General features: G+C 44.5%; 1 protein-coding gene across 2 annotated transcripts in view; it reads right to left on the reverse strand.

The window, feature by feature from the left end:
• The window catches only part of ADCY9 (adenylate cyclase 9), a 196374-nt gene that overhangs the window by 28084 nt on the left and 140541 nt on the right, over positions 1–27749 (reverse strand). For both annotated transcript variants that reach the window (XM_073362783.1, XM_073362784.2), the window contains exons 5-6: positions 27227–27329; positions 15416–15624 (exon numbers count right to left, since the gene is read on the reverse strand). In XM_073362783.1, the coding sequence (XP_073218884.1) occupies positions 15416–15624; positions 27227–27329 (312 nt within the window). The remainder of the gene's footprint in view (positions 1–15415; positions 15625–27226; positions 27330–27749) is intronic.

Consider the following 27749-nt stretch of genomic DNA (forward strand, 5'->3'; position numbering starts at 1 on the left):
CCTGTCCCTGAACGGGACCCCTTGGAGTATCTTGTTTCAGGTGGACCACCACCGTGCGGTGGTGATCACAGAGTCCAGCATGGTGAGGACCTTGTCCATCCTGTCCGTGCCTGGGAGAACTTCGAGATCAAGAGCTGGAGGGGCCTCATCCTGAGTCTGGCGTGACGGACCACGTACATGCACGCCAACATGGGACCCAAGAGCTGCAGGCAAACCCTGGCTGTTGTCACCGGGAACCTTGTGACTGAGTTGATGAGACCCTTCAGGGTCTTGAATTTGTCTGGCAGGAGAGAGGCCCCGGATGATGCTGAATCCAGGAACGTGCCGATAAACTCTATGCGTTGGACCGGGACTAACATGGACTTGGTGTTGTTTACCAACAGGCCCAAGGCAGTGCACATGGACAGGAGGAGCGCCACGTGATCCCTCATCTGTGACCAGGAGGTGCCCTTGACAAGCCAATCATCCAGATAGGGAAATATCTGGACCCCTCGCCCTCTGAGGTAGGCCGCTACCACCGACCTGCATTTAGTAAACATCCTGGGGGCAGTGGACAGACCAAACGGGAGGACTGTGAATTGGCAGTGATTCTGTTCCACCAGGAAACGGAGGAAGCGCCTGTGCCCCTCGAATATGTGGATGTGGAAGTACGCGTCCTGTAGATGGAGGGCAGCGTACCAATGCCCGGGATCCAGGGAACGGATGATGGAGGCCAGGGAAACCATGCAGAATGTAGTGGTTCACCATGTAGTGGTTCAGGACACAGAGGCCCAGAGTCTGGAAGGTCGTGCAGGAGTCCTTCATGCCATGCAGGCTTGTATCTGCTGCAAACAGAGCTTTCCTGTCAATCGGGAGATCCTGCATAGAAGACTGTGCCCCGCTGGACAGCCCAGAGAGCAGGAGCCATGACACCCATCTCATGGACACCGTGGAGGCCATGGATCGTGTGGCCGTGTCCACAGCATCTGAGGCTGCCTGCAGGGACGCCCTAGCGGCCGCTGCCCCTTCCTCCACTTGCGCCTTGAACTCCTTCCTACCGTGCTCCTGGAGGGAGTCCTCAAACTTGGGTGGGGAGCCCCATAGACTGAATTCATACCGGCCCAGGAGAGCCTGATGGTTTGCCACTTGTAACTGGAAGCTCGAAAACAAATACATTTTCCTTCCGAAAGAGTCCAGTCTCCGAGAGTCTTTGTTCTTTGGTGTCAGGGCTGGCTGACCTTCCATTCCCTGTGGTTGACCGACTCGACCGCCAGGGAGTTGGGTGCTGGGTAGGTATACAAGTACTCATGCCCCTTAGTGGGTACAAAGTACTTACATTCTGCCTTCTTAGAGATGGGGGCCAACAAGGCCAGTGTTTGCCACAGGGCATTTGAAATCTTAGCCACCTCTTCACGGAAAGGCAAGACCACTCTACCCAGTGCCGACAGGGACAGTACGTTAAACAGGGATGCTGAGAGCCCCTCCATCTGCTCTGCCTGGAGGTGGAGGCTTACTGCCATCCTCTTTAAGAGTTCTTAATGGGCCCTGAAATCCTCCTGTGGGGTGGAGGGGGCGGGGCAAGGAGGCCAGTGCGGTGCTCTCAGTATCGGCTGGCACTGGAGGGTCCACCACCTGATCGGACTCCAGGCATGGTGCCGAGGACGTATGTCCCACCGACCCTTTTCTCGGGGGTCTGGAGAGGGAGGCCGACGGTGCTTCCGAAGCTCCGGCCACCGAGCGAGCTCCCACCGGGGGCTGCGCCGGAGCCCACCGGTACCATTGGGCCGGCCACGAAGCTTGGTGCCACTGCACCTGCTGTGGCACCGGTGGGGCTGGCTGTTCGGATTGGCTGGCCTGGCCCATTGAAGGATGGCTACGAATGGAGGCCGGGCGTAAGATCTGCTGCGGTTTCTGGACTGGGAGAAGCGGCGGCGCCAGGATCTACGTTGGCCACGGGACTGCGATCTCTATGTGGAGGACCGGTACCCATGGTAACAGCTGCTCCGCGAACGGCCTCGACAGGTGGACCCGTGACAGCGAGACACTGGCGATCGACGCCTGGGGCTGCAATGTCTTGGTAAAGACTTGGAGCGGGAGTCCGAGCGGGAATGGCATCGATGACCGTGCTGTGACCGACTGCGGTACCCCCTCCGAGACGAGGACCATTGGCGATGCCTGCCGCGGTCCTGTCGATATTTGCTCCTTGAGGACAAGCGGTACTGAGAGTCCCGGCTGGCCGGAACTCAGCCAGACAATCTGGTAGGCATCAAGGGCAATCCACATGGACTCTGCCCTGAACGGTCGCTGGGCGGTGAACGGCATCAGGAACGTTCCCTTGACCGAGACCAGTATCGGGACGGAGGCGACTGTGGAGATCCCAGTGGTGGCTTGCCTCTGGAGCATGGGGCCGACATTGGTGGCGCTCCAGGCACCAGCATGGACATAACGTCCCAGGCCGCCTGGAGGGCTTCAGGCGTAGAATGTATCTGGACAACCGGAGAGGCCTGTTCCGAAGGGGCCGGGCTACTCCGCTCAACGTGAGTCAGAGGCCTGGGGCCCAGTGGGGATTGAGGACTGCCCGATATGGGCCTAGCCTCTGTCCAAGACTTCCCTCGGTGCCGCTGTGAAGAGTCTTCCTGGCCCTCTTGGGGTGCCCTGTGGATGGGGAGCAGTGCAACTGGTCGATGGCACCGGAGGGTCGCCACATATCGACGCCGCAGTGCCAGGTACCGGTTCAGAGTGGCGTGCCGGAGCTGGGGTCAGCGCCGACTCCATCAGGATGGACAGGAGCCTAATGTCCCTTTCTCTTTTGGTCTGAGGCTTAGACTTGCAAATCTTGCACCTTTCGCTGATACAGGTTTCTTCCAAACAGCGCAAACAGTCTGCGTGTGGGTCACTTCTTGGCACAAAACGCCTACAAGAGCTGCACGACTTAAACTCCGGGGCGCAGGGCATGCCCTGGCCCGGGCTCACTGACTAACTCAACAGCTAACTACAGGTACTAACGCTGAACGAATGAATGAACAGTTCTGGGGACAAGCTAGAGCAAAGCTGGAACAGAGTAGTTCCGATGCACCTTCACTGGCGGCAAGAAGGAACTGAGGGTGGGGGGAGCACACACCTCCCCTTATACTGCGCCAGGCAGGGGCCACTCCAGGGTTCGCAGGAGGTGCTCCCCCGCATAGGTAATGCTAGGGGAAAAACTTCCAGCACTGGTGCACGTGGCGAGCACACACACCTATTGTGGAATACACATGAGCAATCACTTGAAGAAGAACTGACCATTTATTCCTACCCTTTGTCTCCTGTCCTTTAACTAGTTACTGATCCATGAGAGGATCAGTATCCCAAGACTGCTTACTTTGCTTAAGAGCCTTTGGTGAGGGACCTTGTCAGAGGCTTTCTGAAGTCCAAGTACACTATATCCACTGGATCACCCTTGTCCATGTTTGTTGACCCCCTCAAAGAATTCTAATAGATTGGTGAGGCATGATTTCCCTTTATAAAAGCCATGTTGACTCTTCCCAAATAAATAATGTGTTCATTTAGGTGTCTCATGATTCTGTTCTTTACTGTAGTTTCATCCAATTTGTTTTGTACTTAAATTAGGCTTACTAATTGGTGTTAAATTAGCTATCCTCCTGTCACCTGGTACAGAAGGTTATTTAAGTGATAAATTACATATCAGTTAGTAGTTCTGCAATTTCATATTTGACTTCCTTCAGAACTCTTGGACAAATACCATCTGGTCCTGGTGATTTATTACTGTTTAATCTATCAATTTGTTCCAAAACCTCCTCTACTGACACCTCAATCTGGGACAGTTCCTCAGATCGGTCATAAAAAAAGAATAGTTCAGGTGTGGGAATCTCCCTAACATCCTTTGCAGTGAAGATTGATACAAAGAATTCATTTAGCTTCTCCGCCATGGACTTTTCTTCCTTGAGTGTTCCTGTAGCACCTCGATCATCTAGTGATCCCACTGATTGTTTGGCACATTTCCTGCTTCTGATATACTTAAAAAGTTTTTGATGTTAGTTTTTATGTCGTCTTTTGCTAGTTGCTCTTAAAATTCTTTTTTGGCCTGCCTAATTATGCTTTTACATTTGACTTGCCAGAGTTTCTGCTCCTATTTTCCTCAGTAGGATTTGATTTCCAATTTTTAAAGGATGCCTTTTTGCCTTAATCACTTCTTTTACTCTGTTTACCCAAGGTGACTTTTTTAAAAAAATTTGGGGACTATTCAGTTTGAACTTCTATTATGGTGTTTTTAAATAGTTTTAATGCAGCTTGCAGACATTTCACTCTTGTGACTGTACCTTTAAATTCTGATTAACTAGCTTCCTCATTTTTGTGTAGTTTCTTTTTCTGAAGTTAAATGCTACTGTGCTGGGCTTCTTTGGTATTTTCCCTCCCACAAGGATGTTAAAATTAATTACATTATGGTCACTATTACTGAGTGGTTCAGCTATATTCACCTCTTAGACAAGACTCTATGCTCCATTTAGCACTAAATCAAGAATTGCCTCTCATCCCTTGTGGGTTCCAGGACTAGCTGCTCCAAGAAGCATTCATTAATGGTGTCTAGAAACTTTATCGTAGCATCCCATCCTGAGGTGACATGTACCCAGTCAATACTGGGATAGTTGAAATCCCCCGTTATTATTGAGTTTTCTATTCTCTAATCTCTCTCTCTCTCTCATCATTTTACAATCAACTTCCTGGTCAGGTAGTTGGTAGTATAGTCCTACTGTTATACACTTATTATTCAAGAATGGAATTTCTATCCATAGAGATTCTATGGTACATTTTGATTCATTTTAGATTTTAACTATATTTGACTCTATGCTTTCTTCCACATATAGTGCCACTCCCCCACCAGCATGACCTACTCTGTCATTCCTATATATTTTGTACCCTGGTATTACCATATCCCATTGATTATCATCATTCCACCAAGTTATTGTGATGCCTATAATACCAGGCACTCAAGTCCTCCCATCTTAGTATTCAGACTTCTAGCATTTGTATACAAGAACTTATAACATTTGTCACTTTTTAGTTGTCTGCCAGTTGCATGGGACAGTAGGGCCACTGGATGTCTATAAATGCAGATCTGCTACTCCTCTCCAGCCTACCTCCAAAGTGACCTTCCATCCTATACTCACACAGGCTGGCATGGAGGCCAGTTCTATGGCATGCAGTGTATGCAAAAACACCCCTGTTTAGCAGGTCAGCTAGTTGATCCGCCCCCACCAAAAAAAAAACAAAAAAAAGCGAAGAAAAAACCCCAATGCCAACCTACATACATACCCCATGCAGAGGGCCTTGTGCTGGACATCCACACGACGGTCAAATTTTACCCCAGCTAGTCTTCTGGCAACCATTACGATAAATCTATCAGCAAACCTGATTAGCTGATCCCATGATGATCCTTTCTTGCAGTGGTCTCCAAAGTGGGGTGCGTGCACCCCAGGGGTTGCGCAAGACCATCCCTGGGGGTGCACGGCAGGAGCAGCGCCGCCGAAGGAGCACCGCCAGCACGCCGGCGGCAGCTCGGCTCTCCCTGCTCCGTCTTCGGCAGCACACCGGCAGCAGCTCAGCTCTCCCCGCTCCGTCTTCGGCAGCACGCCGGCGGCAGCTCGGCTCTCCCTGCTCCGTCTTCGGAGGCACGCCGGCGGCAGCTCGGCTCTCCCCGCTCCGTCTTCGGCGACACGCCGGCGGCAGCTCAGCTCTCCCCGCTCCGTCTTCGGCGACACGCCGGCGGCAGCTCAGCTCTCCCCGCTCCGTCTTCGGCGACACGCCGGCGGCAGCTCAGCTCTCCCCGCTCCGTCTTCGGCGACACGCCGGCGGCAGCTCAGCTCTCCCCGCTCCGTCTTCGGCGACACGCCGGCGGCAGCTCAGCTCTCCCCGCTCCGTCTTCGGCAACACGCCGGCGGCAGCTTGGCTCTCCCTGATCCGTCTTCGGTGGCACGCCGGCGGCAGCTTTTTTTTTTTTTTTTTTTTGCTTCCTTAGAGCTGGCCCTGAGGGTGCGCAATCCAAAAAGTTTGAAGAGCCCTGCTTTATTGAAGCAAAGTATTTGAAAAAGCCACCATGACTTCCAGAACAATGCAAAATTCTACATTTGATAATAATATTTACATCTTCACATTGATCCTTTGGCATAGGATTTATCGCAATTGTACTATTCCATATTTTGGTATCAAAGCTAATTTTATTTAACCCTATTTTTCAGTCCAGTAGCTGCCAAGAAGTTGTGCTGTGCTAGATGCAGCACCTCCCTTCAAGCAGTAAAAGGAAGCACTGCACTGAATCCAGACTTCAGTGGGAGATGCAGTAAATTAATGGCTGTGGGGGCAGTATCGGTAAATGATGCAGTATCAGTGTCTGGCACAGCAGCAGAACCAAAGTGTTAAACATTTAAGATGCTTCTACAGACTGTATTTCAAATGAGGGATTTCAACAAATGGTTGATGGAGGAAACAGAAGAGAAACAGGGGAATGTTACAATCATTTCTGTATTTGTCAGTAGTTTAAAATCAGTTGTAGTCCCAATTCCTGGTCAACAACAAATTGTTACACTTCAATCCAAAACCACTTGGCATAGCAGTAACTTAGTGGGATGGTGTGAGGATCTGTAGGCCTGGAACCTCCATCCGCTTGCTCCTGGTTCTACATCACCAGCCAACAGCTCTGGTAAAGTGAGGAACAGCATCCTATGAGCCCCACAGGTTCAGGCACCACTGGATGTTCAACCCACAGAAGTCCTGACTGCAGGAGCCTACCACCTTCTGTGACTGGCCCAGGCACAATATTTAAGACTCATGGGAAACATCTGGAGGCTGTCTCTGCAACTAGGCAGATTCCTGGCTTGTTGCTGCAAACAGTCCCTGCAGCACACTCCTGATACCCTGCCTTGCTCCTGTTTTCTGACCCCAGACCTGCTCTTGATACCTGGGCCTGGTCCCTTGATTTGCTCCTAACTCTTCACCCTGCCTTAGTTCCTGCTCCCCTTCACCGCTCCTGACAACTCACATTGCCTCTGTTCCACTAACAACCCTGCTTCCGCTGACTCACTTGGCTCCAACCCAGTGTGGCTCATCAACATCAACACTGACCTGATTTTATGGCATGGCACTGCTATGGACTGAGAGAGAGATCAAAAGACAGATTCATAACAACTCCATGAAGAGACAGATCTATGTGATCAGGGATTTCATATTAAAAGAACTGATGGCCTGTCAACAGACCAGATACAGGGAACAGAAGAGTGTGCTGTCTGTCAGGAGCAAGGATATGAGATGTGAATGTGAGGATGAAGAGGATCCTGATGGGAGAGTGGAAACATCCAGTGGTTGTGCTGCATGTCAGGATGAATGACACTGCTACATTCCACCTGGAATGGACCAAAGATGACTACATTTTTCTGGGTAAGACACTTAAAGAAGTGGAAGTTCAGGTGATTTTCAGCTGAGTACTTCTGGTCCCTAGAGAAGGAGACTGAAGGCATGACAAAATAGTGAAGATCAACAGATGGCTCAAGGATTGGTGCTATGAGGAAGGTTTTGGGATGATCAATCATTGTGTGGCATTTACAGAAAGAAGACTGTCTGAAGCATTTACAGAAAGAAGACTTTCTGATGGTCTGAGATACTAATCTTATGGGATAAAGGCTGGCATGATTGATAAGAAGGGCTTTAAACTAGGTGATAAGGGGAGAAGATTGGTAGAGACTCATGCAATCGCCATGCTTGGTTCAGTACACAGGAGCAGGAAAATCAGCTAAAGGAAGATATATTAAGAGATAATAGAACACTAAAAGGTAGAAAATTGGGTAAGAGCTGAGGGAAACTGAAATGCTTGTACCCAAATACAAGGAGTCTGGGCGATGAAATGGAGGAACTGGAACTACTGGTGCAAGAGGTTAAACCAGATATTATGGGTATTAGAGAAGCATGGTGGAATAGCATTCATGATTGGAATACAGGTATTAAAAGGCATGTGCTGGAGATTAGAATAAAGGTAAAAGTGATGGGGTAGCATACATCAACAAAGCAGTAACCTATAAAGAAATACAAAGTGACAATAAGGACAAACATATTCTGCCTGAGTCAAAATCACTTCGGGGAAAGTTTGTAAAAAAACGGTTCTGTTGGGATGGTGTTAGAGGTCTGTTATAGACTGTTATGGATAGTAATCTCTTGAATATTATTAGAGAGAAATACTTTTGGGAATTGTATCATAATGGGAGACGAACTTCTCTGATATAGAATGGAGAATAAATGCTTGGATTGGTTTGAAGAATAAATGCTATTAATACTGGTAGGGCCCAGTTATTTCTGCTGTGATAAACAACAGCTTTCTTAACCACATCATCTCTGAATCAACAAAAAGTGATGCAATTTTAGACTTGGCTTTTATTAAGTAGTGAGGACATCACAGAAGAGTTGGTCATAGGAAACAACTTTGGATCAAGTGATCATAAATTGATTCAGTTTAAATTAAATGGAAGGATAATCAAAACCAACTCATCAACTATTATTTTTTTATTTCAAAAGGGCAGGTTATTTTGGAAATTAAGGGAATTAATTAATTCAGTGATCTGAACTGAAAAGCTCAAGGACTTAAATACAGAGAAGGCTTGGAATTTCGTCAAATCAACTATATAAAAACTATCTGAAATTTGCACCCCAAGTAAGGGGAAGAAACCGGTAGGGAAAGGCTCCAGACCCAGCTGGATGAATAATCACCTGAAAAAGGTTATTAGGAATAAGCAGAGCTCCTGGGAAAGTGAAAAGGGGGTGATCAGCAAAGCAAGCTATATTGTGGAGGTTAGAAAATGTAGGAATAAAGTGAGAATTGTTAGAAGTCCAGCTGAATTCGTTCTTGACAAAGAAATTAAAATCAATAAGAAAGAGGATTTTAGGTATATAAATAAAAAGAGAATAAGGAATTATGAGGGTTGGGCCGCTATGCAGCATGGATGGGAAGGAGATAAAAGGTAATCTAGCTGTAGCCCAAAAACTAGATGAATAGTTTGCCTCAGTTTTCAATCATGATGATAATAAAGAACACGTGCATGAAGGCAGTATGGCTGATGGAAATGAGTGTCTAGAAATGGAAAATACCACCTCTGAGGTGGAAGAAAAATTTAAGTCATTAATGGGCTCAAATCAGGGGGACTGGGTAACTTCCACCCCAGAATATTGAAAGAACTGGCACATGAGATTACTAATCCAGTAGCAAGGATTTTTATCTATTCAGCAGTAGTACCATATGGCTGGACAATAGATAACGTCATACTTATATTTTTAAAAGGGGGAGAAAAGTGATCAGGGCAATTACAGACTTGTTAATTTGACCTCAGTAGTATGCAAGATTTTATAACAAATCGTGAAAGAAAGAATAATTAAATTAATAGAGAAGATTACCAAAGGTAGATCATGCCAGTCTAAGATGATCTCCTTCTTTGAGAAAATAACTGATTTTTTAGATATGGGAAATACAGCAGGACTTCAGTAGAGCATTTGACACTGTGCCTAGAATGATGAATTTCAACTGGAACAGGTGCAGAGAAGAGCTACAAGCATGATCAGGGGAATGGAGGGGCCATCTTATGAGAGGGGACTAGAAGAGCTTGGCTTGTTTACCCCATTTAAAAAAAAAAGGCGCAGAGGGGATATGATTGCTCTCTGTAAATACATTAGAGGGATAAATACCAGGGAGGGTGAACAGCTATTTAAGCTTAAGGACACTTTACCACAAGAACAAATGGATATAAACTGGCCATGAACAAATTCAGGCTGGAAACTAGAAGTTTTCCAACCACCAGAGGAGCCAGGTTCTGGAACAACCTCCCAACAGGAGTTGTGATTGTATGGCAGGGTTGCTTGTGATGGTAGGGGCAGGGCTCAGTGGTCCTGGGGCTCACTTCTGGTGAATGTCCTGTATTCCTAAACTTCATAATTCAGGGTTTTCAACTTGCCACTGGTAGGGGTCAACAAGGGATTCCTGTCTATCCCATGTATTCTGGGAGGTTTTTTTTTTTTCTAAATCTCCTTCCTCTGAAGGATCAGGAGATGATCACAGGTAGAGATGGGACACTGGGAGGTGGGGTATGGGGAGTGGGCTAAGGATCTGAGATGGCACCAAGAATTCTCTCTCTCAGGTGCTTAGCTGGCTGGTTCTTGCACATATGCTCAGGGTCTAACTGATCACTACATGTGTGGCTAGGAAGGAATTTTCCCTTGGGTCAGACTAGCAGTAACCTTAGGTTTTTTTGTTTTTGTGCCTTCTTCTGTAATGTGTGGGTGTGGATAACTTGCCAGGATTATCTGTGTCTATCTCAATCATTTCCCTGCCATTGCAGGGACCTTGGGAACTGGTGCACCTCAGTCCCTCCTATTCTCAGCCAGTGGCACATAATATTCCAGTCTCCTGTGGGCTGTAATTATTTAGTCTCATTTCGGTTGTTGAGTACCTGGGTGGACTTAAATTCTGACTCCTGCTTTTAGCCTTAACCCTCTAAATTGAACTTGGACCACATCCCCTGCAACCCAGGCCCTGGATTTGACCGACACCCCATAGCTGGGATCCTGACTAAAGTACGAAAAATCAAGGAAATATGTAAATAAGGCAGAGATAATGCACCTTTTGCACCGGTGTACTGCACAAGTCATAATGCAAATAGAGCTGGCTCACTCATCTCTAGCTCCAGAGAAAACATTTTGCATATAGCCAATTCAAATAAGTAGAATATTTTTTTTAAAATCCACCTTATAAGCTATATTATCTTGACACAGTTAAGTGCATGATCAATACCTCTTGCTTTATTACTGAGGTAAGATGAAGGAGGAGATTCTGGCAGCAGGCAGACAAAACACAGCACTTTGTAGAGCCAACCAAAAGACAACTATTTTTCTGCTTCTTTCTGCTAAGGTTGCATGTGTTGTCACTTTTTAACACTAAAATATGTATATAGCTTAGAAGGGTACTGCACTCACCCCCACAAAAACCCAAACCGAAACAAACAGAAACTCTCTCTCCTCACAAGTCTGATTTTCATGCACCCCCAATTCACACCGACTTAAATGGGGGTTGAGGTGCTCCACAGCTCGTTGCCTCTGGAAACTCCAGTTAATAAGGATGTCACAGATATAGCATTCTCTCCAGCAATCTCATTCATACTGATCTTTAATTCAGAACAAGAATAGGTTGCCAAAAATACCTAGATAATGAAAGTTCCCAGGCATAATGGGCTGAATTCTACGAACAGTATTCTTGTGCAATAGTTCCACAACCCCTAAGGAAAGTGACTACAATTTCACTTGTATGCAAGCATTGTGTTGAAATGAAACTTCATGCTTACAAAGCTGTAGCTGCCCCATGTCCATTTTCTAAGACACATTACATTTTATAAAATAAAATATCAGACTCCAAGTTTCATTACACTGCACCGGGAGGCTGAAGCAGCCGTATTTCAGAGAGAGGGGAGGACATTCTTTGCATTGCATTTATGCAGCTGAAAATGACACTTCCTGTCCACTTATAAATAGACGTTTCATACCAAAAAAATCTATTTACTTATTTATTTAATTCTTATAGCACCAATTTCCATAGTAACTGCAAGTTTCACTTACAGAGATTCAAACAAGTTATTATTGGACGGGACTATAATAAATGCCGATGTTAAAAAAAAAAGGTTACGTGTTTTAGGGATTTCCTTTCCCTTCCACATGATGCTCCTTTAGCATGAACGTTCCAGTAAGTCTTGAAAGTATTAATTTTTTGTAGCTTAATAGGCACATATTGTTCAACACCATTCAACCCCTCTTCATTCCAGCTAGACTAGGCCTTGGATCACAAAAGCTGCACTGAATACTCTTGATTACTGGACTTGATAAAAAATTAGAACTATACACTAAGATACTTTGCTGAAGATATCTGGAGTAAGAAACTAGAAGCATAACAATCTACTAATTATTTACAAAAGTGAGCTATCTGTTGTGGTTATTACTTTATATAAAGAAATAGCAGTTGTACAGAAATTACGTTTCTTGATACTTGATAAATATTCTGTGAATGCTTATTAGCATAGATGGGATAAATGGTAGCATTTTGTATTGCCAGTGCATTATTTATTGCAAATCTAAGACAGCAATGATTTCTAAAGATGGAACTTCATAAGATATGCATCTCAAGGTTGGATGCTTGCTTACTGGATACCTTTTCAAATGTAAGAGATTACCTAGACAAACTCTTTTCCAAGCTAGAGTTAAGTTTGAGAGCTGGGGTAAATTTTTCAAAAGCGCCAAAGTGACTCAGGAGCCCAAGTCCTATTTTCAAAAGATATTTAGACACTTAGGAACCTAAGTACCATTGACTTTCAATTAACTGTAGGCTTGTAGGTGTCTTAATCACTTTTGAAAATGGGACATAGAATAAAATTTTCAAAAGCCCCTACATCATTTAACAGTCTATGTCAGTAACTTAGGGTAAACAAAAACAAAACAAAAAATTAAAGGTATGTTGTAGATGTAAAAAACAACAACCCCTTTTAGAAACCCAAGACATTCAGAGTTAAGGTTAAACTTAAAAAAAACCCAATAATTTAATAATATGGAAATGCACAATCAAGGCATCCAACATTTAATTTTGTCCCAATAGCAATTCTCAGAGAGAATAACACCATTATTTGTCCACATAAATTCACCTCATTAGTGACCACAAAAACTAGACTGCTTTTCTTTTAATAGCACAGCAGGTCTATTATGTCTCCAGTCATTGTTGCAGTCGTGCACGATCCAATTGCGATTCCTGATTACACAAATAGCATACTGAATGCAATCATCCCCTCTCTCCTTAATATTTCATACATCACCAATTCCAGAATATCACTAAACTCAGAATATGTGTGTCTACATATAAAGCATACACGCTCAGATCATTAATTTATAGCACTTGCATGAAAATAGCATAGATTAGTGTGGTGATGAAGAATCACATTCAGTGTTGAAAAAATTAGAACAAAACAAATAATAAACAAAAGGTCATGTGATGAATATTTTTGACACTGTACCCACAATCTGTATTAGCCTAATATTTTCTCCACATGTAACATGTCTGCAGCTTTAGATATCAGACTTCTTAAAACCTTAATGCAAAATTCACATATCTTACAAAACAGGCTTGGAAGGAAAAAAGAAAGTTTGGAAACTGGCCTCTCTACAGCATGGAGTTAAGATTGTTTGGGTGCCTTAATTAACAAATCTTGCATTTGAGTTTCTTCCAAGTTAGATCTTAATGCTGAACTTCCTGAGTTTCAAATGATGGTTTCTTGCCAGATACAATATTTGTGTAGGGTTATTTAAAAACAATATTATTTATTTTGCGAAAGTCCCCAGGTAAGAACCAGGGTTCTGCTGTGCTAGGCACTGTATTCTTAAAATGCATTTCTAACTCTGCAAAATGACTGTGTAAAAGCTTGCATCTTCTTACTCAACAGATGTCTTTCTTGTAGGTATTCATAATTTGTATACATTTATTTTAGTGACAAATACATGTTTACTGATTTTTACTCTTGTAGGACCAGCAAAGCTAATATAACTAAGAATGTGGATTGTATTCTATTCTTCTGCATCATCAACAGAATTGTTTGCTGATTTACAATTACAAGCCAATGCTGTTACACCTATGCAAACCCAACGGGTTTTCACAGATGTCAATGAGGGCATAATTAGCCCCACACTACCTTTTTTACATGCACAATCTTGCCACAAGATTAATGCCTTTTTTGCGTGAGAATTTCTTTAGGGTTTCTGTTTTGTTATGTTTTTTAAATGTCTATGACATTCACAGAGGGGCAGGGGGCAGCATCCTTGGTGGAGTTCCTAAGGCAGGGAGCAGCATCCTTGGTGGAGTTCCTAAGTTTGACAGGGCACTGTGAATGTAAGAAATAGGAACTGGTTCCTGTCTCCCAAGCCAGCCTCTTGAAGTCACCACTCCTTTTTGCCCAGCCTTTCTGCTCCACCAGGTTCCATATTTTGATTCTTGATCCCCCTCTCATGTTTGCTTCCTGCACCTTCTGAAGTCCACAGGACTTTATACAAGCTGTGGCAGATTACCAGGTACTGCAGGATTGATGTTGGTCTTACAAAGGCTCAAAAGAGGCTTCTACCTACTCTAAGTTGCACCAAAGGACAGTTTGGTTCTCAGTCAGCTGCAGGATTGAACGAAGGGGCTGGTCAAGGGAGGCAGATTCCATTTCCAAGCTGAAATCTTCTATTGTTTGTATTGTTTAATTAAACCAATAGCTAGATCTTTTTAAGAAACACATCAGAAGCATTTCAGCATAATGAATTTAGTATTTTCTTAATATGCAAAGTACATATCAGGGCAGCATAACTGAGTACACAGCCATGGGGAATAGGAAGGAGCCTGGGGGCAGAAAAGTCCATGCTTTTAGAAAAAATTCACTTATTATCTTCAATGGTTGTTAGGGGACCAAGGCTGAAGCAAAAGGAGCAAGGATCAGGGCTCCCTTGTTCTCCTAAAGTACTCAACTTTTCTTTCAGAAAAATGCAGGAAGCAGGCCCTGGGAAGTCTGTCCCTAGTTCACAGTGAGACTCTGGGTGTGGTGCAGAGCAGGCTTTCCCACTGAAAGAGTAGGGAGGAGAGACCTAGTGACTAATTGCTTTTAACATGGCATGCTCATAACAGGAGGGTCAGGAGCTTTATATAAAGAGGCTCTTCTAAGTCTTCACTGCATGCTGGAGAAAGCAGCACTATGGGAAAGATGCTGTCCTAAAGCCTCTGGATGCTATAACCTGTCAGACACATACAAGTAACTGAAAAAATCTATCGACTTTTAAGGAGAAGACCTTGAGAGACCAACAACACTTTGACCACTACACATCTTTAGGAGATTACATTCTATGTCGCTGTGTGTGTCAGTTAGTGTAATAAGAGTCTCCATATTTAAATAATTGCTCCATCCCTGTCATATTCTGTTCTTCACTTCCATGGTGCAGCATGACTTTTGGAGTGGGTATCAAGAAAGAGTTTAACTTCTCCCTCAAGCATCAAGTACAGACCACTGTTGGAGGCAGGATACCAGACTTGGCAGATCAATTATTTGATCCAATATGGTAAATCCTGGTAAATCATAATGCACTACAGCAGGCAGTGAAAGATTCAGTATGTACAACATTCTATTTTTAATTAAAAAAATACCTCAAATTATTTTATTGCTGAGTTGTAGGCAAAACAGTATCTTTCTTCTCCACACCCCTCCCCACCTTGTTCCTCAAACCCCACAGACTGGGAGAGCAAGTTCCTGAAGCTGTTTTAAAACTAACGTTTTCAAGCCAGCCACCATTTTAGTTCTTGGGGGTTGCGACCCCAGCCATTTCCCGTACTCTGATTCACTTTATTTACCTAATTGAGACGATAAGAGACAGCACCTCTAGCAGGATGGCAATGATGAACACCACAACTGCTGCAGGTGGGGGAGGGGACAAGGCCATCCCATGTTTCAGGAAACAGGTGATAGAGAGTATAAGGAAGACTGTTGTGGACAGGAACACATCCAGGAGTGAACTGAAGGTAGCACTGGCAAACGTCTTCACAGGAGCATTCTTTATTACCTGTTTGGAATATGGGGGGTGAGAGGAAGTGGAAGAAAACATGAATAAGGTTTTCTATTCTGATTACATTGTACTACACACCAGAAACATGTCTGAAAACAAAGGGAAAGAATACATAGCACTTTGCCAGCTCAGCACCTCAACATAAATACTGGATGACCACTGTGAAAGGAATTGGTAATCTCAGTCCAGTTCCTGGTGGATGAGTTCAGATCACACAAAAAAATCATCAAAATTTGCACCCTTGTTCACAGTCATATTTTTAATGGGCTCAAAGAACGTTTTCAGAATGCTAATAATATGGAAAGATTACTGTGACACTGTACCTCAGGGGAACAACCAGCACTCCCATGTTCATCCTTGTAAAATGACTGTGTGGTATCCAATGCAAAGTTTGTCATGTCGGGTATCTTTGGAAGGCTCACGATGCACGGAGCATTATTGTTATAGCAATGTTATAGGTTATAATTTCATGTATGTAGTTATGAGGCTGAAAATGTGTCCTCGGCTTAAAATAAGCCCAGGCAAAAACTCTCCAAGAGCAGAGAGGCAGTTCACACCTCATCAGGGCAGGTATGGGACAAACCCAGCCCAGCCTCACAGGAACAAAGGACGCTGGCCTAGGCAGCAACAAAAGAATCTGTTAGACTCTCAAGGGAGTCACCACCCTTACTTTGGTCAGTTTGAAACTGTGATGAGGTAATGCTCACCTGACTCTGAAGGGAGGGGGGCAAAGCCAAGCCGAGAGGAAGGAAAGGACACAATAAAAGGGAATGACATTTGGCATGCTCTCTCTCTCTTCCACCTACATCTACAGACATCACACCAAGCGACTGAAGCGCTGATCAAAGGGGAGAGCCTGGCTGAAGGACAACTAGCCAGCCTGTGGTGCGACGCATCTAAGTTTGTAAAGGCATTGAAAGTATTAAGATCAGCTTATAATGCATTTTGCTTTTATTTCATTTGACCAAATCCAGCTTGTTATGCTTTGACTTATAATCACCTAAAATCTATCTTTATAGTTAATAAACCTGTTTGTTTATTCTACCTGAAGCAGCGCATTTGGTTTGAAGTGTGTCAAAGGCTCCCCTTGGGATAACAAGCCTGGTACATATCAATTTCTTTGTTAAATTGACAAACTCATATAAGTGTGCAGCATCCAGCTGGCATAACTGGACACTGCAAGACAGAGGTTCCTAAGGTTGTGTCTGGGACTGAAGATATTGGCTAGTGTCATTTGGTTGCACAATCCAAGGAGCAGCTTACATGCCAGAGGCTGTGCTTTAACAGCCCAGGAGTGGGGGTTCTCACAGCAGAGCAGGGTAAGGCTGGCTCCCAGAGTCAAGGACTGGAGTGACCTAGCAGATCACTGGTCCGGATAACACCAGAGGGGAACGTCACAATTACACAAAAAGCATGTAAAGACTAGGTAAAAACGTTCTCAAGAACTCAAGAGGGGATAAAAAGATAGAAAATCACTTACTGCTATGCACAATCTAATTCTCAACCCATATGCATATGCATAATGCACAATCTAATTCTCAAATCAATCACTTGGAGAGTGCTGTTGGAGCAAGAGTATCAATCCCAGGACCCAAGGGGCTCTATCCAACCTTCTTGATGGATTTATTTGGCCTCCCCGGCAAAAAAAAAAAAACCAACCCACTTCTGGCTATCATGATTACAGAGAAAACCTTTTCAGTGAGAGTCTGCATGCAGTTTGAAATAATTACTCAGAGGTGTGAACTCCTTTATCTTTCCTTTTATCAGCCTTAATTCTCAAAACTAACGTTTAGGTGCGCTGTTGAGGTAAACAGCAAACTGAGTAGAGTTTATAGTTCTTGTCCCCATTAAAGTCAGTTTAGATTCTGGATCACAAGAAGCAGCTTCCATAGCAAATATCTTACTGCTGGAAACAGAAAAAGAAGGAACAAATTGTTGGCTGTATCCAGATGTGCACTGACTCACAAACATGCAAGGCTCATTCTTCTTCATCAGTGTACTAGTTCATAATGGTGTCAAATCCTCAAACACTTATTCAATCTGTACAGGACTAAGGTGCCACAAAGACAGAATGAAATGTTTGCCTGCCATATTTGGTAGTTTGTCATCCTTTACCGAATGCCTGTGTGTAAGAAAAGCCAGGATGAAAAATTATTTAAAATTAATGGCATAAAATCAAAGGTGGCTTCTTTTCTGTGTTTGAGGGAAGATTAAACAAAACAGTGGGTCAAACCTGAATAAATTTTTTTCAGGTTCATGCAGCATTTGAATAAAGCCTAATTTGCACTGCCAGAAACTCTAATGCTTACTAATTTATACACATATCATATAAATCAGAGTTCAAAATTAGCAATGATTCAAGGTCTTCACTAGTCCCATAGGGTCACCAAATCCAATTGTGCAGCCTAATGACTAACTATGTTTTGACATCAGGTTTCAGGTATTTTTGCTAGTTTTTGATATTTCTTTTCACTGAGCAATGTGACCTGCTTTTTAATTAATGAAATTAGAACAGGGAGCATAGGCTTTCCACATCATTAGCAAACAACTAACATACATTTCTGAACCAGTTTCAAACAGAGTTGACTGCTAGCTCCTAGATAAATATCAATGAATGGTAGTATCTGATATGAGGGAAAGCTCACAAAGCAGATAAATTAACTTGACTCCTTTTGGAATTCTTTGAGACTTAGGAAGTGTATCTGTAAGATCCACTGTATAGATCTTGGCAGTGGACTTGGATAATGCTGTTCATGTCCTGTTGTGCTTCCCCCAAGGGTACATACTGCTCTCAAATTCTGTGAAGTGATGTATATGCCGGAACTTCCCTAGCAATACATACAGCTTAATATTTTTAAACATATGGCGTAATGAATAAAACAGTTGTAGAGGGAAATACACAAAGCTCCACAAAACCTTTGCAAATACTTGTTCATTCAACAAATTTGAGGAATATTGGCTAGATAGTAAGGTAGACGTTTACATAATTTATTAATATCTTCAAATTAAATTAAACATTCTAGAGGTGACTGAGTCTAGATTTGAGAAACTGGATTATTGATCATGGAGTCAGTGACAGGAAAAGGAGCATGAGCAGTGGATTAAACTCCATAATAGAACAGGTAAAAGTAAGCTTTCAGAGAGGGGAAGTCCTTTACGGAAAGTGATCAGCAATTTACATTCTAAAATAGATAACGATATTTCATTTCACACTATTCCAATATAGCAATAAGCTGCAAATTTCTACTTTAGTAGAATATTTGGTGCATGCTTTCAATATGCTATAATTTCAGAAAAAGACAGGTTGGTGAGGGAAATAATGTTTAGTTCAAAAGGAGCCCTAGTGATCCCAAAATAGAAAACTACTACTAATTTTAGAGGAGGGAGTCCTTTACTTTTCTCTCCATATTTATTTCTCCCTCCTTTTTCATTTTTCCTTACTGTTCACTACATGTCAAATGTCTCAGACTGGAGGAGAGATCAATGACAGAAAAATTATTACCTGATGATTTCCTTTCTGGGACAGACTTCTCCTCTAATCCACCCCAACACAGAGGGGTTTTTCAGGTATTTCTAGAATGGCCTCTTTATAGATTAGTGTAGTTATTGTGGAGGAAAAATCCAGTAGGTCTAAACTTCCCAAGTAGGCCTAAAAACCTTTGGTCAAGCTAACTGTGTGTTTAAAAGCATAAGGAGAGGCTGAGGAAAATTCCATTGTGGGGCAGTTACAACAGCACAGCTTAAGAAACGTAACCCCACAACTAGAAATTAGGAAAGACCTGTTAACCGCAAAGAACAACCTGTCAATAACAGGAAAAGCTTGTTTTTCTATATCCCAAATAAGGAAAGCTACTGTTAGAGCTTGCACTATATGTCTAATAACGGAAAATGCTGTTAAAGGAAGTGTGCTTAACAAATTGTGGTTTTCAGCTATATAAACTCCTGTATTTTCTGCTGATGCAGAGCAGCTATGGCTGACTCTCCCTGTATACGTATACTTGAATAAAGGATCCTCAGGCGATTCTGATTTCAAACACAACACGTGGTTAATTTTCCACCACATTATATAAGGCATCACTATTAAGAGTTTTCATGTATCTAATAAGACATAAGTGTTCCAATACAGCTCTGGAAGATTGTGTCCAAGCCCAGGAACCAAGTGGACAAGCATAAATTATTTCTGTTATTGCTGGAAGAGCAGCGCAGTAGAACTGGCAGAGGACAGCACCAGAAATGAAATAATCAAGATACAAAATTTTCCATTTTATTTTAGTCTTCCTCCTGTAAAACCAGGGGTCTTAGTTACTCTGAGACCAAATGTACAAACCTCAGAGGCAAAAAAAAAAAAAGCTAAAACATTTTTAAATATGACCTAAAATAGTTATGAATCTTATAGTTTTGTATAGCACACATCACTGTAGTATCAAAGCACTTTTCTATATCTAAATCATAGAATATCAGGAAGGGACCTCAGGAGGTCATTAGTCCAACCCCCTGCTCAAAGCAGGACCAATCCTCAACTAAATCATCCCAGCCAGGGCTTTGTCAAGCCTGACCTTAAAAACTTCTAAGGAAGGAGATTCCACCCCTCCCTAGGTAACACATTCCAGTGTTTCACCACCCTCCTAGTGAAAAGTTTTTCCTAATATCCAACCTAAACCTCCCCCACTGCAACTTGAGACCATTACTCCTCGTTCTGCCATCTGCGACCACTGAGAACAGTCTAGATCCATCCTCTTTGGAACCCCCTTTCAGGTAGTTGAAAGCAGCTATCAAATCCCCCCTCATTCTTCTCTTCTGCAGACTAAAGAATCCCAGTTCCCTCAGCCTCTCCTCATAACTCATGTGTTCCAGTCCCTTAATCATTTTTGTTGCCCTCCGCTGGACACTTTATAAGAAGGATGTGGAAAAATTGGAGTGTGGGGCCCAAAACTGGACACAGTACTCCAGATGAGGCCTCATCAATGTCGAATAGAGAGGAACAATCACGTCCCTCGATCTGCTGGCAATGCCCCTACATATACATCCCAAAATTGGCCTTCTTGGCAACAAGGGCACACTGTTGACTCATATCCAGCTTCTCGTCCACTGTAACCCCTAGGTCCTTTTCTGCAGAACTGCTGCCTAGCCATTTGGTCCCTAGTCTGTAGCGGTGCATGGGATTCTTCTGTCCTAAGTGCAGGACTCTGTACTTGTCCTTGTTGAACCTCATCAGATTTCTTTTGGCCCAATCCTCTAATTTGTCTAGGGCCCTCTGTATCCTATCCCTACCCTCCAGCACATCTACCTCTCCTTCCAGTTTAGTGTCATCTGCAAACTTTCTGAGGGTGCAATCCACTCCATCCTCCAGATCATTAATGAAGATATTGAACAAAACCGGCCCGAGGACCGACCCTTGGGGTACTCCACTTGATACTGGCGGCCAACTAGACATCGAGCCATTGATCGCTACCCGTTGAGCACGACAATCTAGCCAGCTTTCTATCCAGCTTATACTCCATTCATCCAGCCCATACTTCTTTAACTTGCTGGCAAAAATACTGTGGGAGACCGTGTCAAAAGCTTTGCTAAAGTCAAGGAATAACACGTCCACTGCTTTCCCCTCATCCACAGAGCCAGTTATCTCATCATAGAAGGCAATTAGATTAGTCAGGCATGACTTGTCCTTGGTGAATCCATGCTGACTGTTCCTGATCACTTTCCTCTCCTCTAAGTGCTTTGGAATTGATTCCTTGAGGACCTGCTCCATGATTTTTCCAGGGACTGAGGTGAGGCTGACTGGCCTGTAGTTTCCAGGATCCTCCTTCTTCCCTTGTTTAAAGATGGGCACTACATTAGCCTTTTTTCCAGTCATCCGGGACCTCCCCTGATCGTCATGAGTTTTCAGAGATAATGGCTAATGGCTCTGCAATCACATCTGCCAACTCCTTTAGCACTCTTGGATGCAGCGCATCCGGCCCCATGGACTTGTGCTCGTCCAGCTTTTCTAAATAGTCCCGAACCACTTCTTTCTTCACAGAGGGCTGGTCACCTCCTCCCCATGCTGTGCTGCCCAGTGCAGCAGTCTGGGAGCTGACCTTGTTCATGAAGACAGAGGCAAAAAAAGCATTGAGTACATTAGCTTTTGCCACATCTTCTGTCACTAGGTTGCCTCCCTCATTCAGCAAGGGGCCCACTCTTTCCTTGATTTTCTTCTTGTTGCTAACATACCTGAAGAAACCCTTCTTGTTACTCTTAACATCTCTTGCTAGCTGTAACTCCAGGTGTGATTTGGCCTTCCTGATTTCATTCCTGCATGCCCAAGCAATATTTTTATACTCCTCCCTGGTGATTTGTCTAATCTTCCACTTCTTGTAAGCTTCTTTTTTGTGTTTAAGATCAGCAAGGATTTCACTGTTAAGCCAAGCTGGTCGCCTGCCATATTTACTATTCTTTCTACACATAGGGATAGTTTGTCCCTGTAACCTCAATAAGAATTCTTTAAAATACAGCCAGCTCTCCTGGACTCCTTTCCCCCTCATGTTATTCTCCCAGGGGATCCTGCCCATCAGTTCCCTGAGGTTGTCAAAGTCTGCTTTTCTGAAGTCCAGAGTCCGTATTCTGCTGCTCTCCTTTCTTCCTTGTGTTAGGATCCTGAACTCGACCATTTAATGGTCACTGCCTCCCAGGTTCCCATCCACTTTTGCTTCCCCTACTAATTCTTCCTGATTTGTGAGCAGCAGGTCAAGAAGAGCTCTGGCCCCTAGTTGGTTCCTCCAGCACTTGCACCAGGAAATTGTTCCCTACACTTTCCAAAAACTTCCTGGATTGTCTGTGCACCGCTGTATTGCTCTCCCAGCAGATATCAGGGTGATTGAAGTCTCCCATAAGAACCAGGGCCTGCAATCTAGTAACTTCCACTAGTTGCTGGAAGAAAGCCTCATCCACCTCATCCCCCTGGTCTGGTGGTCTATAGCAGACTCCTACCACGACATCACCCTTGTTGCTTATACTTCTAAACTTAATCCAGACACTCAGGTTTTTTCTGGCAGTTTCATACCGGAGCTCTGAGCAGTCATACTGCTCTCTTACATACAGTGCAACTCCCCCACCTTTTCTGCCCTGCCTGTACTTCCTGAACAGTTTATATCCATCCATGACAGTACTCCAGTTATGTGAGTTATCCCACCAAGTCTCTGTTATTCCAATCACATCATAATTCCTTGACTGTGCCAGGACTTCCAGTTCTCCCTGCTTGTTTCCCAGGCTTCTTGCATTTGTGTATAGGCACTTGAGATAACTTTCTGTTTGTCCTGCTTTCTTAGTATGAGGCAGGAGCCCTCTCCTTTCGTGCTCTCCTGCTTGTGCTTCCTCCTGGTATCCCACATCCCCACTTACCTCAGGGCTTTGTTCTCCTTCCCCTGGTGAACCTAGTTTAAAGCCCTCCTCACTAGGTTAGCCAGCCAGCTTGCAAAGATACTCTTCCCCCTCTTTGTTAGGTGGAGCCCATCTCTGCCTAGCACTCCTTCTTGGAACACCGTCCCATGGTCAAAGAATCCAAAGCCTTCTCTCCGACACCACCTGCGTAGCCATTCGTTGACTTCCACGCTTCGATGGTCTCTACCCAGGCCTTTTCCTTCCATGGGGAGGATGGACGAGAACACCGACTTGCGCCTCAGACTCCTTTATCCTTCTTCCCAGAGCCACATAGTCCGCAGTGATCCGCTCAAGGTCATTCTTGGCAGTTATCATTGGTGCCCACGTGGAGAAGCAGGAAGGGGTAGTGATCCGAGGGCTTGATGAGTCTCGGCAGTCTCTCTGTCACATTGCGAATCCTAGCTCCTGGCAAGCAGCAGACTTCTCGGTTTTCCCGGTCGGGGCGGCAGATAGATGACTCAGTCCCCCTGAGGAGAGAGTCCCCAACCACCACCACCCGCCTCCCCCTCTTGGGAGCAGTGGTCGTGGAACCCCCCATCCCTAGGACAGTGCATCTCATGCCTTCCGATCGGCGGAGTCTCCTTCTGTTCCCTTCCCTCAGATGTATCATCTAGTCCACTCTCCGCATTAGTACCTGTGGAGAGAACATGGAAGCGGTTGCTTATCTGTATCTGCACTGCTGGTACATGGACGCTCTGCCCTTTCTTCTTCTGGAGGTCACATGCTGCCAAATTTCTTCACCGCTCTCCTGTCCCCGGTGTGCAGCCTGCTCTGAATCTTCAGAACATTGTGCCCGAAGAAGCATATCCTGACATCATGCCTTAAAAGTAATTGGGATCTTATTTGGCTGGAAGGAAGAGCTACATGTCCCATTGGAAATCTGAGCTTCTTGCTTTGCCAGTAGTCTACAAACCTCATTATATCTATATGGGCATGGGATATCAGTCATTAAACCTTTTATTTACTAAAGATTCAGCACTGCATATCCCAAGACTATTGTAATTTTGAGGGGAATGAAATATTTTGAAAATACTTTTTCTGCAACCTGTGAGGAATATAAAGAACATATGAAGCTGTGAAGTTGGTGACAGTATTATCCGCACTCATTTGGAATATCTGCATAATCCACATGTTGTTTTGACATTTGAGTAATGCACTCATTTTAAAAATCACACTGATAAAAAACCCTTAACCCTGTAACACACTATTGCATGCTATTTATCTAGGGTTCTTATATGCCCACATCAATTTAGCAATCTGAGGGCCTCACAAAATTATGATAAACACACAAAGATGTAGCTTAGGGGCTGGCAAACTTTTTGGCCTCAGGGCCACATCGGGTTTCTGAAATTGTATGGAGGGCTGGTCAGGGGAGGTTGTGCCTCCCCAAACAGCCAGGCGTGGCCTGGCCCCCATCCCCTATCCGAGCCCCCCTGCTTCTCGCCCCCTGACGGCCCGCCCGGGACTCTTGCCCCATCCAAACCTCCCTGTTCCCTGTCGGCCCCCCTGGGGCCCCTGCCCCAACCGCCCCCCCCCCGGTCACCTGACCGCCCCTGGACCCCCTGCCCCTGACTGCCCCCCGCTGCCCCATCCAACCTCTCCTCTCATTCCTGACTGCCTCCCAGGACCTCCGCCCCGTCCAACCACCCCTTCTCCCTGACTGCCACCGAGATTGCCCCCTGCTGCTCCATCCAACCTTCCCCCTTCCTGACTGCCCCCCCGGGACCCCTGCCCCATTCAAGCCCCCTGTTCCCCACCCTCTGACTGCCCTGACCCCTATCCACACCCCTGCCCCCTGCCCACCACCCCGAACTCACCTGCCCTCCATCCAACCCCCCCGCTCCCTGCCCCCTTACCGTGCTGCCTGGAGCACCGGTGGCTGGCAGCGCTACAGCTGTGCTGCCCACAGCACCAGGACAGGCAGCCGTGCCACCTGGCTGGAGCCAGTCACACCACCGCGCCAACACAGAGCACCGGTTCAGGCCGCAGCTCTGCAGCTGCGCTGCCCGGCAGGAGCACACTGCCCAGAGCATTGCGCCGGTGGCACAGTGAGCTGAGGCTGCAGGGGAGGGGGAACAGCAGGGGAGGGCCTGGGGCTAGCCTCCCGGGCCAGGAGCTCAGGGGCTGGGCAGGAGGGTCCCACGGGCCGGATGTGGCCCATGGGTCATAGTTTGCCCACCTCTAACGTAGTTACTGCTCTTTCCTCTTCTCCTTCCATTTGGAAAGTACTGAATGTAGTGTACTATATATGGCATGTGTAAATATTATTACATATGTACACACACATAAATACATGATGTTATTAATGTCCAGTGCTCTATCGTGGTTTATAAACAGCAGCAAATATTTACTACCAGTTAAATTTTGTAGGCTTGAATTTTTTCCTTGTTTCACTCAATTTATTGACAAGAGCAGGTGCAATACTAGCATCTGAGAAATAACAGCTTACATCTATTACTTAAGCATCCACACTAGCAGAAATTAAATGTAAATTCTCTCCTTAGTATCGTGACACAGCTTTTACTCAAAGATAGAGTGAGAGTTTCAGAATGCACTAAAAACACATTTATGCTTAATTGTATTATAAGGTAAACTAGAGATGTCTGAGGGCTTGTTTTTACTACCACGCTAAATTGGCACTGCTGCATTGATGCAGCAGAGCCGATTTAGCGTGTTTGGTGAAGACACATTACGTCAATGCGAGAGTGCTCTCTTGTTGACGTAATTACTCCACCTCAACAAGAGAAGGAAGCTATGTCGGTGGGAGAAAGTCTCCCATTGACATAGCATGGTGTAGATGCTGCTTTAAGTCAAAGTAAGTTATGTTGCTCCGGGGGGTGGTTTTTTCACACCCCATGAGCGACATAACTTACATCGACTTAGGCAGTAGTGTAGACAAGCCCTTATTTATTAAGGCTGAAATTACAAGAAGATAGGGACTGTGGCCAAGGACAATGCAATCATACGGTACAAGAATTAAGGAAGAAATATCCCCATAGGATTTCTTTCTTACCAGTGATAGAGGGAAGGCTGGGGGGAACGGGATGGGGGACTTAACTCTGACATCTGAAGTTGATATTTACTAGTAAAGAATCCCTGGGTACCAGCTGATGTCAAAGATGCTAAGATACTTGCCATGTCTGAAAGTGGGACACAATGTAATAAAAAGACAAAAAATTCAGGACACTAATATTTGAAAGCTCATGCTCAAATAAATTGGTTAGTCTCTAAGGTGCCACAAGTACTCCTAATATTTGGTAGTGCAGAATTCTTAAAATGATGTGGAGTTCTTTAACTAAAGTCTTCTGTACTTCCAATTTCATACTGCAGTAGTTTTATGTAATTTACAACGAGATGAAAGCACGTTTGCATGAGGATGGGATAAACTTGGGACTGCAATAAGTATTAGAGAGCCAAGATCCAATTTTGTGAGTTTTCTTTCTGTAAGTTAAGATATTTGAAAAGGCAGTAAGGAGCACTTGCCTTCCACTATTATCTGATTACAGAATTGTGGCTTGGTGAAAGCTAAATCTAAATATGAAAATGAAGGTACAGTAGAACCTCAGAGTTACGAACACCTTGGGAATGGAAGTTGTTGGAAACTCTGAAATGTTCGTAACTCTGAACAAAATGTTATGGTTGTTCTTTCAAAAGTTCACAACTGAACACTGACTTAATACAGCTTTGAAACTTTACTATGTGGAAGAAAAATGCTACTCTCTCTTCATTTTTTTAGTAATTTATGTTTAATATGGTACGGTACTGTATTTGCGTGCTTTTTTTTTTTGGTGTGTCTCTGCTGCTGCCTGATTGCGTATTTCTGGTTCCAAATGAGGTGTGTGGTTGACTGGTCAGTTTGTAACTCTGGTGTTCATAACTCTGAGGTTCTATTGTATAGTATAGAGTCAACAGCTGAAATGTATTCTGGTCCATTTTTACTGGTGAATGAAAATAGAATGCCAGAAAGAATGTAATGTTCAAATCCTGGAAACTGATCACGACAGGTGAACTAAACTAAGGTGGTCATTTCTCAGTAGTTCTAAATATTAAGTCATATTTGACACTCCATGATCCCAGTCATCATTGCAATAAAATTTGCAAAAACAGTGAGATAATTATTTTGGCTCCTATAACCTGTACAGAAAGACTGCTGACACCCAACCCAATTCAGGGGAAAACGCACCTCTTCTTGATAGCTGGTCCTGTAAGCCATCTCCAAGTCCCCATCCAAGAAGTTCAGGCTCAGCTTGTTAATAGGTGGTTTAAAGAAATAGTCTTTCATCAGGCTAAAGAGAAAAGAGAGACAATGTGAACAGTTTTAAAAGGAGTTCACTTAGCTGTAATTCTTCTTCAAAGATACCATTTCACAGGTCTCTCACTCCTGGGTCTCTGCTTCCTGTGTGAAACTGGTGGTCTTAACAATTTTGATCTTTTGAAGTACTGATAGCTTCTCATTGTTCATCAGAAGCTGCAGTACCTACAGCGGGGTGGGCAAACTTTTTGGCCCAAGGGCCACATCTGGGAATAGAAATTGTATGGCGGGCCATGAATGCTCACAAAATTGGGGCTGGGGTTCAGCAGGGGGTGCAGGCTCTGGCTGAGGGTGCAGGCTCCAGGGTGGGGCCAGAAATGAGGAGTTCAGAGTGTGTGAGGGGGCTCTGGGCTGGGGCAGGGGGTGGGGTGCGGGCTCCGACTGGGGGTGCAGG

The sequence above is a fragment of the Lepidochelys kempii genome, chromosome 10 (assembly GCF_965140285.1).
Source record: "Lepidochelys kempii isolate rLepKem1 chromosome 10, rLepKem1.hap1, whole genome shotgun sequence".
Classification (NCBI taxonomy): Eukaryota; Metazoa; Chordata; order Testudines; family Cheloniidae; genus Lepidochelys; species Lepidochelys kempii.